This window comes from Pleurodeles waltl, chromosome 8 (genome assembly GCF_031143425.1).
Source record: "Pleurodeles waltl isolate 20211129_DDA chromosome 8, aPleWal1.hap1.20221129, whole genome shotgun sequence".
Taxonomy (NCBI): domain Eukaryota; kingdom Metazoa; phylum Chordata; class Amphibia; order Caudata; family Salamandridae; genus Pleurodeles; species Pleurodeles waltl.
In genome coordinates, this window is record NC_090447.1 from 832,652,726 (window position 1) to 832,666,212 (window position 13,487).

At 47.9% G+C, this 13,487-nt stretch overlaps 1 protein-coding gene across 5 annotated transcripts in view; it reads right to left on the minus strand.

Moving 5' to 3' along the window:
• CARS2 (cysteinyl-tRNA synthetase 2, mitochondrial) overlaps nt 1–13,487 on the minus strand; it is a 387,142-nt gene that overhangs the window by 286,317 nt on the left and 87,338 nt on the right. For all 5 annotated transcript variants that reach the window (XM_069205121.1, XM_069205122.1, XM_069205123.1 and 2 more), the window contains exon 3: nt 1,762–1,879. In XM_069205121.1, the coding sequence (XP_069061222.1) occupies nt 1,762–1,879 (118 nt within the window). The remainder of the gene's footprint in view (nt 1–1,761; nt 1,880–13,487) is intronic.

Sequence of the window (13,487 nt, forward strand, 5' to 3'; positions counted from 1 at the left end):
TTTCTGCGATTCGGCCTGTTTGCGACCTCAAAACAGTTTAGTGCAAATGGCCCCTGGGGCTAGATGTACATAGGGACTGGCTTGCAATTACCAAATAGCAAATTTTTGCAATTTGGTAATCGTAAACACCCATGTACTAAAGTGCGAGCCCCAGTGGGTCGCAAATAGACCTACCTAATTCATATTCATGAGGTAGGTCGCGCTTTGAGATCCGTTGGGAATCACTAAAATCATGGGGATGTTGGTCTGCTGGGGTCAGAAGACCACCATGTGTGTGATTACTTTTAAATAAAGCAATCTTTTTTTTTTTTTTTTTTTTTTTTTTTTTAACTGCAGCCCATTTTCCTTAACGGGATGTGTTTCAAAATGAAAAATGAAAAGTTTTCTTTTCATTTTTTAAGAGTAGGCAGTGGTCCGTGAGACCACTGCCTCCTTTTAAAACATGTTTTTACAAACATTCTGAAAGAGGAAGGGCTGTTGTGGCTGGCGACGGGCAAACAAAACAAAAGGTTAAAAAACTATATTAAAAAAAGAAAGTGTCCTTGACCGCACTGCCGCTCTCTGCTGCACTTCAGGCACAGGCTCCCAGCCTGCCCTCTGCCCAATTCTGATATTGCTCAGAGTAGTGTTAGGATTAGCTGGAGCACCCTGGTTGGGCTCTCCAAGGCAAAATGTGAGCCTCTGCCTGCTCTCCCCAACCCAGCAACATACTGCCAGGTTGCAGTGAGCCCTGTGCGCATTTATGTTTGGCTGGCCCAAGATGGCCGGCCAAACATACATGCGCACTGAGGGGGGAGTGCTGAACCATGCCTGTCATCTCCATGGCCTCGCCCCCCTTAAAAAATAAAACATTTATTATTGTTTTATTTTTAAAGGTTTGCAGCTGCTGCTGTTGTTGGGGGGTGATGCTCCTCCACCATGGCAGAGCTGCCCTTTGCGAATGGGTTACCAACAACGTGAAGTTGGTGGTAAAATGTGAATGCTTTACAACGGCATTTCAGTCGCAAACATTCACACATACCAGAGCAATTCGGTATTAGAAAGTGGCACCCTAAACATGCTCCTTCCTAATACCGAATCGCAAACCCAATTTGCGATTCAGTACTAGATCACTGAATCGCAAATAAGGCTGGGCACATCCAATATTGCTTTTTGGAGGTCGCAAACGGTCCGATTCGCCGAACCGGTCCGTTTGTGACAGTTTGTGGCCCCTAGTTTTTAAAAATAGCGTGTTGCCGGTCGCAATCCTCGGATTTACGGAATCTGAGAGTTTACGACAGGTAAAAAAAAAAAATCAGTACACCTGGTCCTATCTATGAAAGTATTCTGGGACACAAAAGCATGACAAGATACAAAGTGATAAGAAGACGTTTCTCGCGCTGCGGCTGACAGCTTTTACAGTTTATTAATAGTGATAAATGAAGATGTTTTGCACAACTTGACACTAGATGGCAGCAGGACGCTAAGTGGTTGACTCCTTCAGCAAACCGAACTGCTGCAGAACGTCATTTCACATTCAACTTAATTTTCATGTACTACTAGAGGTAATCTGAAAAGCCCAGAAGACTCTTGCAACAACCTATGGAACTTGTTTATAATGCCTGCGTTATCGATATAGTAGACAATTAAAAAGACTGCAACTAAATACAAATATATAGGAGACAAAATAAGCACTTCGGGAGATTTGGTGCTGTCGAATTTGAACAATAAAGCAAATAAATGTAAAAGTAACCTTATGCTTCTCGGTTAATAAGAGCTTACCTCATTCGCTCTCTTGATTATTTTGTCGTCTATGTCTGTGATCACCATCACCGTCACCAAGTCCTTCTCAAAAACCTTACTTAAAATTCTTCGGATGATATCAAATCGAACATATGAACTGAAAAATATGGGACATACGTAAACATATTTTACTTATGCATCCATAACACTTTTTTCATATGTCACTTAATTTCATAGGACAAGCGTAATTCATTATCTGCCTCTGTGAACTGTACACTTAAAATGATTACAAATGAAGAAAAAAAAACAAATTATACCATATATGCGTGCTTGCCCAGCATTTGCCATCTCCGAAGCTAAAAACTTGCATCCCTACATTTAATCATGTAATTTCTGGAGAGTGTGTCTAGCACTGCTGTGTACTTCAGGAAATCCGTATAAGCCTGCATGTCAGGTCCATAAAAGCCCCATTTTACATTCTACAAGTTTCTAAACGATATAGTCAGTACCTATATCCTGGGTACAGAACAGCAGTAGTGAATTTGTGTTGGCGACTGCAGGTGAAGGATGCAGATACTAATTTTTACACACGGGGACTTATTCTCCATCATCCGAATTGGGCCCAGAGTAAGAGAGGACTGCAGAAAAGGAATAATTAAGCATTATGCAAAATAAAGGAATACAGTGACCAATGGAAAAAGCAGGGATGAAAACAAATCTGCACGGGTGAGCTATATAGACAGAGTGGGATGGTGGAAGAGTGACAGGAGGTAAAACCAAAACCAGACAGCCTTTGTATTTGACAGCGCTACATTGGGCAGCGCTAGTGACGTCACCCCACGAAAAACTATGGTCCTCTGAACTTATTTATGTACTCATTTATTATTATTTTTTTTTAAACACTTTGAGTGCGAACCTAGAAACGTATAATAAGAAAGTTTCTGTGGCTGGATCCTTGAGAGCCTTTGGAACTGATCCATTGTGTGCATTAAGGCCCTGTTTTCAAGTGCCCCCCTGGCTTCCAGTAACGCAAAACATGCAGTCAATTAGTTCGATACGGTATTCGAGGGTCTTACTGAATTTGCGTTTCTTTGGTATTTCCTGTGGTGTGATGTCCCACCTATGGAATGTTTTCTTTCCATCCACTGACCTTTACAACACCTCTTACGGCAATAGTTTTTAACTGCCATTTTATAGTTTCAATCATTTCAGCCCTTCAAATTGGCCTGCCTAATCTTGCCTCATTCATATCAAAGAGGCAGGATTCGGATTGCGAATCCCATTGAACATACTTCAGATGAAGAAATGGGGGCTTGCGATGGACAGCAGAGGGATGGCAGACATCCCTGCTTTCACATTCACCGAAAGCCATCATTTTACATCAAAGCCTACCAGACAAGTGCAACAGTCTTGTCGCAAAGACAAATTGGGGACATGCTGAAAGTTTATCCAGGAATACATTCCGTCTATCAATACACTTGGGGATGCACACATAAAATATTTGCTAAAACATGATTTCCACAGATTACTGTTCATGTGCTGCATAGTTTTATCAGTACAATTGCAGAACTAAGTACGTACATTTGGTTAAGCTTTATCTGGTAGAGACTATCTAGCCACAGCTTCTTTACCTTTGAATTATCCCCAGGTGTCACTGAATTTGGATTTTTTTTGTGAGCAGTACCCCTGTGCGCCATAGGTGGCGCTGCTCAGCTCAGAATGGCAGCGCCCACACCAGAAGTGATATGCGTGGTCTCTATATATATGCGCCTTCCCAGCGTTCTGACGTCAGTTTCTTCTCACAACTCCACACCAGGAGCCACAGAGAACACTAACCAGTGGTGTGTGAACCTAGGGCCCTGAAAGGAAAAAGTACTGTACCTAAAAGTCTGTTTGCAGAGTTTGGAGGATGGGTGGGTTGGTAAGGAATCAGCAGCTAGATAAAGTCTCTACCAGATAAAGCGTTACCGAAGGTAAGTAACTTGTTCACCTGATAGAGACTTCTAACCACAACTTCCTTACCTTAGAATGGAATGCCAAGCAGTACCTCCTCAAAAGTGGGTCTGCAAACACAATTCAGACTACAAAGTCTTGCAGGATTGAATGGGCAAGGAGCCCATCACGACGGACCTGACTGTCCAGGCAGCAGTGCTTGGTAAATGTGTGCAAAGAAGCCCATGTTGCAGCCTGACAGATGTCCAGGACCAGAACTCCACGGGCTATTGCAGTGGTTGCAACATTTGCTCTGGTCGAATGAGCATGCAAGCTCTCTGGGGGTTACCTCTTGGCCAACACGCAGCAGATCTTAATGCAGAGCCCAATTCCTGGGAGGTGGTTCGTATCTGCACGGCCTTCCCTTTCTTGGCTCCGATATACTCCACAAAGAATTGAACATCCACCCGAAACAGTTTTGTGCAGTCAAGGTAGAATGCCAACGCTCTTCCAGGGTCCAGCTGGTGGAATCTCCCTACTTCCTTAGAGGGATGAGGCTGAGCGTAAATGGTAGGCAAGGTAATTATCTGGCCTACGTGGAATGGGGTGACTACCTTTGGGAAGAAGAATACTTGATTCCGAAGGACCAGCTTGTCTAGGTAAAAGGAAATCTACAGAGGCTAAGATGACAGTGCCTGCACCCTCCATGCAGATAAAATTGCCACCACAAAGGCTGTATTGATGGTAACGAGCCTAAGAGGGCAGTTTTGAAGCAGCTTAAAGGGAGCGTACATTAGAAAAGTAAGAACCAAGTTCTCACTGAGGCACTGTGAAGGAAGCTGGCGGAAAAGTGCTGAAGACCTTTAAAAAACCTATTTACATTTGGGGTTTTGAAAAGGGAGGGCTGATCTGACAACCACAGAAAAGCTGACAGAGCAGACAAATAACCCTTTAAAGTGCCTAATGCAGCGCCCTTCTGGGCCAGGGTAAGAATAAACAAAAGAAGTTGGGAAAGGGGTGCAGATGAAGGGTCAACCTGTTTGTCTGTACATCATGCCACAAACCTGCGTCAACGGCCAATGTACACTGCCTTGGTGGAGGGACGCCAAACTGCCAAAATAACATTACAGACTTTGAGCAGAAGGTCAGAGGCTGTCAACTGTCACCAATCAATCTCCACGCATGAAGGCGGATCACCAAAAAGTTCAAGTGGAGAACCTTCCCCTGATGTTACAACACGGGATCCTCCCAAAGAGGCAGCCCGATTGGACGACTAATGGACATGCTCAATATTTCGGGATACCAGACTGTCTGAGCCAGTCCTGAGCCACAAGGATGATTTGGGCCTGGTGGTTCCTAATCTTCTGGAGAACTCTGGGCAGGAATAGTATTGGCGGAAAGGAGTACAAGAGTTCGGAGCTCCACTCAAGATGAAAAGCATCTCGGATCGAGAGCCGCCTTGGGACTCCAGCGCACAGAACTGCTGACATTGCGCAATCTCGGCAATGGCGAACAGACCTAACTAAGGCTCTTCCTACTGCTTAAAGAGACCTAGCACCACCTCTGGTTGGAGGTACCACTCATGATCCGCTAGGCATCTTTGGCTAGGTTCATCCACTCTGGTGCCGAGGGCCCGCCAGGTATTGAACCACTAGAGAAATGCCCCAAGGTTCCAGCACCGTCTAGAGGTGCAGGGCATCTTGAAAGAGGATCCACGACTCCACCCTGCCCGGTTTGTTGCAGTACAATGTGATGGAGCTATTGTCCATAAACACCTGTACTAGCCCTTCCTTGATGGAGGGTAGAAAGGCTAACAATTACAACAGAATCGCACAGAGCTGCAACAGGTTGATGTGGAGTCTGGATTCGGCCAAAGACCAGAGTCCTCTAATCTCCACCTCTCCCTGATTGCCGCCCCAGCCAAGGAGTGACAAACCTGTCATTACTGTCAGATCTGGTTGGGGAAGGGAGAGGAGTCTGTCACTGATCCAATTGCGGTCCACTAACCACCAATGCAGATCTTTTGCAGTGCCCTCCAAGATCTGGACCATGATGGAGAGATTCCACTGATGCTGCGCCCACAGAAACTTCTGGTCCCACTGCAGAGCCCACATATGGTAACAGACATGGATCACAAACAGGATGCAGGAGGTCAGGAGGCCCAGCAGCCTCAGAGTAAGTCTCTCCAAAATCCAGGATAGAGGCTTAAACATCAGCTGACTAGCTTGGACTCGCTGTTCGGGAAGATAAGTCTGAAGCTGCACTGTGTCCAGAACAGCCCGATGAAAGGAGAAGTTTGAGAGGGGTGGCTCCGGTACGTTGATAGTGAACCCTAAAAAGTTCAGGAGGTCCACTGCAGCCTGGAGGTGAGAGACGCCTGCTTGGGATAAACCCACCTTCAACAGCCAGTTGTCAACATAGGTGCAGACTGGCACCCCTGATCTCCGCAGATGAGTTGCAATCCCCGCTATCACTTTGGTGAACACCGAGAGACACTGGTAAGGCCAAAAGGGAGCACTGCAAAAAAAGTGCTTGTGGCCTCAGTGAATCGCAGGTAATGTTTGTGGGAAGCAGGACGGGAATGTGGAAGCATACGTCCTGCAAATCTAATGTTACTATGCATACTCCTTAGTCCAGGGCAAACAGAGCTTGAGCGAGCATGAGCATTTTGAATTTCTCCTTTTTTAGGAAGAAATTGAGAGGGGGAGCAGGTCTAGGATAGGACAAAGGTCTCTGCCCTTTTTGGGCACCAAAAAGTAGCAGGAATAACAACCACAACCTACTTCTGATGCTGGCACCCTCTCTATGTCTCCCTTAGCCCAGAGAGCTGCCACTTCCTGGCAGAGTAATGAGAAGTGGTTATCTGCCAGCCTGTTGCAAGCGGGTGGCATGGGTGGAGGAGTAGTCACAAAGCGGAGCAAACAGCCCCTTTGGACAAATAGCAGAACCCTGCGGTCAGATGTTATTCTCCTCAAGTGGTGCAGTTGATGGCCTATCCTGCCTCCCACTGGGTACACATGATAGTCGGAGAACAAGCTAATGGGGCTTGGAGGCTGCGGTTGCTGAGGGTGGTGGACTGGCTTGACCTCTAGCTACCTGACCCACAAGGTCTGTGGCTACTGGGTCCTCGGCCACTAAAATGCTGGGAAGCCTGCTGGCCGTGGTGGTTGGGTGGGTAGAGACGCGTCTGGAACCCCCTTTTGTGGCCACAAAAGGAGTGAAAGGTGGACTGGGGTGGGTGAGGGGCCATGGAAAGCCCCAAAGACCGGGCTGTAGACCTGCTGTCCTTGAAGCGCTCTAGAGCTGAGTCCACTTTCTCTCCATAGAGAAGGGAGCCATTGAAGGACATGGCCATAATTGAGGCCTGGACATCCTGCGAAAAGCCAGTGGCGTGGCACCTAAGGGCCACCGATGATGAAACTGCTCTGCCTAGGGATTCGGCCGTATCAAGCCCACAGCATATAATGAAGTTAGCTTCATCTCTCCAATCAGCAATAGCTTGAGAGAGTGTGGTTCAGGCCTCCTCAGAGACCATAGGCAGCATCTGCTCAAATGAATCCCAGAGTGAATGGGATTATCAGCCCAAAAGACATGCAATGTTCACTGACCGCAGTGCTAGGTTGGTGGAAGAAAACATCTTATTTCCCAAGGTATCCAGTCTATTCGATTTCTTGTCCGGCGGAGTGATACCAGGATTTACTTTGGAAGTGGAGGCTTGGACCACCAAGTTCTTTGGGGTGGGGTGTGTTGTGAGGAAACTCAGGTGGTCTGGGGCAGGACGATCGGGCAAGCAATCGATCTATGCACAGGAGCCACTGTTCAGGGCTTGGACCAGGCCCCAAGTAGGACATCCATGAAGGTATTATTAAATAGGAGAAGCAGTTCAGATGGGGTGACTCTCAGCTGAAGCACCACCGTTATGATTTAATCAGGGAAGTGAAACTACGAATAAAGCGATGCTATTGGGAGATGATTCTGATGCAGATTTGGTCCAATCAGAGTCAAGGTAGTAGGACAGAACAGTTTTTGGATTATAAATGTTCCCCAAAGTTCGAAATTTATATGGGTAATGTAAAACCACCATATATTAAAAGTCTTTTATCAAATTCAGATTAGGGACCTTGCCGTTAAACAAGTTCATTGCAAGGTGGAGCAAGGCTGATTGTAACTTGGGTTTTGTCATTTTTGCCCAACGCGACCCAGGACTCTTGCACACTTTGTATTGTTTTGCCCTAGATATTCGATCCCGAAGAAGAAGTGGATTATCCCTTTATGTAGATCTCTCAGGATAAGAAACTACAAGGCATCTCTTCGCATATTGACAAGCGATACAAGCGATAAGGTAGTTTTTCCAGTCGTGAGGTATCGCCAAAGCGCATGGGCTGTAAGATCTAGAGAACATCCACTTGACTTACTTGCTAATTTGTAAAGACATCTGGTAGATTGTTGATCAACTATCAGGGTTCAGGTGGGGGGCGTGGCCAAGATGGCGGCGAGTGCGGTCGCTTGAATCAGAGCTCCGCGCCCGGCCCATAATTATCCTGTAATCCTCCTGTCCCCAGGCGTTGAAAACCTCCGAACCCACATGCTTCATGCTCAGTAACATCCCGAGACCCTGAAGACCTGAACAAACTGACGCAGCGGATCGCCCGGGGCCCCGATGGTAAAGAGACGCGGACGCGCACCAGCGAGGAGCCGAGCGGCCCGACGATAGCGGCGGCTGCACCCTGCGCGCAGGTACGGAGCGATCCTAGCGCTGCGGGTGGGGACGGCGAGGAGCCACAGATGCACCCCCGCATGCCATAGACGCCCGACCTAACGGGCTGCTTAAGACTCCGGACGAACATTTGGGCCTAGTCGCGGAGCACGCGCATGGCGACGCGGCCCGATCGAGATCTAACTGCGGACAAGAAAAAAGGCCGTAGACCGTAGTTTCTGGAAACTGCTGTTTAATCACACCGAACGCTTGCGTGCTAAGGAGAGGCCAGGTCGATGGGGAGGTACGGAGCCTAGCAACAAATGCGGTGCGCTAGCCATTCCTAACACGAAACGTACAACGGAGCTCAAAGGTGAAATCAAACTACGCTGTGCTCTATTGAAGGAGTGTTTAGGGTGGGCCCAGAAGTCAAGCACTATGTAAAGGCATCCACCACACCCACCAACAAAAACTGGACTCAGTGACATTCCCTAGCCTTGCACACAGCCTGGGTGCAAAGCCGTTTGTTCCTTTCTTTTTTTTTTCCCTAACATAAATCGCGCAGTTACAGGCCTAGTCACGAAGCGCGTGCATGGCGACGCGGCCCGATCGAGATCTAACTGCGGACAAGAAAAAAGGCAGTTTCTGGAAACTGCTGTTTAATCACACCGAACGCTTGCGTGCTAAGGAGAGGCCAGGTCGATGGGGAGGTACGGAGCCTAGCAACAAATGCGGTGCGCTAGCCATTCCTAACACGAAAGGTACAACGGAGCTCAAAGGTGAAATCAAACTACGCTGTGCTCTATTGAAGGAGTGTTTAGGGTGGGCCCAGAAGTCAAGCACTATGTAAAGGCATCCACCACACCCACCAACGAAAACTGGACTCAGTGACATTCCCTAGCCTTGCACACAGCCTGGGTGCAAAGCCGTTTCTTCCTTTCTTTTTTTTTCCTAACATAAATCGCGCAGTTACGGGCACCGCAGCACGCAACCACGGATACACCCTCGTATGCCATAGGCGCCCAATCTAACGGGCAGCTTAAGACCCCGGACGAACATTAGAGCCCAATCGCGGAACACAAGCATGACGGCGCGGCCCGATTGAGATCTAACTGCGGACGAGGGAAAAGCCGCAGATCGAAGTTCTTGGGAACTGCTGTTTAATTACACCAAACGCTTGCGTGCTAAAAAGAGGTCAGGTCGATGGAGAAGTACGGAGCCCAGCAACAACTGCGGAGCGCTAGCCATTCCCAACACGTAACACACATCGGAGTTCAAAGGGGAAATCAAACTACGCTGTGCCCTATTAAAGGTGTGTCTTGGGTGGGCTCGGAAATCAAGCACTAGGTAAAGGCATCTACCACACCCACCAACGAAAATTGGAATCAGTGACATTTCCTAGTCTTGCATACAGCCAGGGAGCAATGCCGTTTCTTCCTTTTCTCTTTTCCTAACATAAAACGCACAGATACGGGAACCGCAGCGCGCAACCGCCAACTGCAAGTACCAGGCACACCTCTCTTGCAAAGAGCAAAGCTGATTCTCCCCCAACATAAAACGCACAGACACGTGCGCTGCAACACGCAATCGTCAATTGCACACATCCGGTGCGTACCTTTCGCGGAACGCATCAAGCTCCCACTGTTGGGCACACAACAAATTTCGCCTAATACAAGAACTGTATAAACTAACCACCTCAATCACAACGCAATACAAAGAGAGCTCAGAACAGGCGAAACCATGGTGAAACCGAAGCCACGAGGGGCCATTCAGAGACCAGACTTGGGGACCCGCCAACGATGGAGAGCCCAGATCCACTGCACAAAGTGACTGAAACGCCAGCTGCTCACTCGTTACAAATTGACAAGGTACTGCAGGCAATATTAGAAACTAAAACATCCCTGGAAGGAAAGATAGATGCAATGGCAGTGGAAGTCACTATCCTACGCACCGAACACCGGAAGCTAGCGGATAGAGTAACCACAGTCGAATCTACCCTAGAAACATCTCAACCAAATATAGAGGACATGAAAAACCGAATACAACAGCAGGAATCTGAGATAATACAACTCCAAAGACACGCGGAGGAGGCAGAAGGCCGGTCACGCCGTAATAACATTAGATTTATGGGATTCCCGGAGCGAATCGAGCTCCCTAACGCAGAGTTATTTCTAGAGAGCTGGCTAAAAGATCACATATTGCAGCAGGAGGCCTCCCCTTTTCTGACAGTGGAGCGGGCACACCGGATCCCGGGCGGTCCTGCACGCCCGGGAGCCCCTCCTCGCCCATTAATAGCCAGGCTGTTGAATTACCGTGATAGAGATCAAATCCTAAAGAGCTTCCGTGCGCTGGGACCCGTCGAAATTGAAAACGTAAAAGTCACAGCCTATCCGGACTATACAGCAGAGGTCCAGCACAGACGTGCCATCTTTACTAAGGCAAAACAGGTACTACGCAATAAGAACTTTCCATACTCCCTCATGTATCCTGCCAGACTACGAGTAGTGGATGGCGATAAAACTCACGTCTTCCCGTCCCCAGAGGATGTATGGACTTGGATCCACGCCAAGGGCTTAATAGACCCCACAGATGAACACCCAGAGCAAAAGGAATGGCTAACACAAAAAAAGCGTAAGAAAAGGAAATTGAAACCCAGAACCGGATCACGCCCTACTGAAAAGCAAGCATCGGACTGGCAAGCTCAAGCATTAATGGACGTTAATAGGTTCTCGAGTATTCGAATACAGCACAACCGCGAATATGGCACCACGGACTCGGACTCGGACTCGGTGGGGTCCCCGCAAAGCCTGCCCACATCCCCACTAATCTCGGGACCGGTGGTCACACCACGCACCGCAGACGACCTCTGAAAAGGTAACACACAGATGCAGCGATTAACCTACTCCGAAAGCTATAAACACTATGCGCCTGAAGCCGGCGTGCCTTCCAGCCTGAACGCACCTAATTGGGAGAAGACGACACCCGAATGGGCCGGACCCCGCGGCCACCTTGGACCACATACCACAGCAGCCCCCGAACCCAGATGGGTTCCCGAATGGACACGAATCGGCTCGAAGCCACTCTTGCACCTGTTGTGCCTGGTTATTCACACTTTTCCCACTTTCCCCCTTTCTTCTATACTCCTCTTACTCTTAGTTCTTTAAGGTTTGTATTATCCACACCACACTCGAGGGTTGATCGGATTTGGGGAGGTCATGGGGGCGATGGGCGAGGGGATGCAGCAAATCCTACTTAAAAACATGCGCCGCTAGTGATTCGTACACAAAACGTTTCAATGACATACAACATTGTAACCTTGAACATAAGAGGCCTGGCTAACCCAACTAAAAGACGCAGAGTACATACATATCTCAAAAGCCACAAAGTGCATATAGCTATACTACAGGAGACCCATGCCACCACACAAGAATTAAAGGAAATTAATAAGAGCTGGTCGGGCACTGTTTATGGAACTAAAATATCCAAATATGCAAAGGGAGTACTGATATGGATCGCACCAGGGATCCCATACACGGTCCAAGACACATATATAGACACAGATGGCAGATATGTCTGCCTCAGTGGAGAGTTGGATGGTAGACAGCTAGCCATAGCTGGTATATATGCCCCAAACTCGGGACAAGGGGAATTCCTGAGAGCCACATCCGTACAGATCTCACGGGACCCGTCCATACCAATTATCTGGGGAGGAGATTTTAACAGTGTACCGGACATCTCTATAGACAGATCACACCCGCCATTAATAAGCGCTCCTAGTAGACGGGTATCTGAGATGCTAAGGTCCTGGATAACAGAACGGAGGCTACACGATGCATGGAGAAGTCTCCATCCCGTTGATAGAGAATATTCCTTTTATTCACCCGTACACAACCTCCACACACGGATTGATTTACTATTATGCTCGCCCACATTAACACACTTAATACATAGCGCCAACTATCTGGCCAAAACCCTATCGGACCACTGCCCCCTATTCGTCACACTGAGATGGGGTATTCAGCCATCACGAATACCCACTTGGCGCTTACAACCCATCTTGTTGCGCGACCCGCCATTCCGGGAAGAACTAGCTAACACCATAAAATCATATTTCACAATTAACAGTCAAACAGCCACAACACGCGCAATCGAGTGGGATGGACACAAGGTGGTAGTCAGGGGCATGTGCATCGGGGCTGCAGGAGGTATCAGGCGCACACTGCTCTCAGAGCTACATGACATTGAGGAGAAATTACGGAAGGCAGAATGCGAGACGGCCTTAAATAGTACTGCTAAGAATAACACAATCACACTCAAAAAGCAATGGGGCGATGCCGAAACCGGTCTACGAAAATTCGACTATCGATACCATACGGCGCGATTACACGCCGAGGGCGATAGATCAAGTCGTATGCTGGCCTGGTTAGCGAAAGGGACCTAGCAGCATACTCCTATAAACGCCATCCGCCTAGATACTGGTGTGATAGTGAATACACAATCAGAAATAAACGACGCATTTAGGCAGTATTATGCAAGGTTATATCAGGCAGAACCTCCCCCACTCGCACCACAACTAGAAGATTTCTTCAAGACTTCCCACGTAAATCAATTAACCGCTGCACAAGCACAAGCATAAGCACTAGAGTCAGACAAACCCATCGAAAGTGACGAAATAAAACAAGCACTGCAACAGCTAGCCCACAATAAAGCACCAGGGGAGGGACGGACTACCGATCGAGTACTATCAGACTTTCTCATCACAAACGCTCACTCCATATCCGACCATGCTACAGGAGGCATATGAAACAGGCCATCTCTCAGACTCACAGCGCGAAGCTACGATTGTAGTCCTCCATAAAAAGGGCCGCGACCCACTGGACATACGCTCTTACCGACCCCTATCACTTTTAAACTCGGACTGTAAAATATTAGGCAAGGTACTATCCAACCGACTTCTCCCAATAATTTCTTCCCTGGTACACCCAGACCAATCAGGATTTATACCAGGACGCAACACCTCTATCAACATGAGGAACCTATTGCGCCTGATCGCTGAAACTCCTGATACAGACTACTCCACAGTTGCGGTTTCACTAGACGTTGAAAAAGCTTTCGACACACTGGGATGGCCATAACT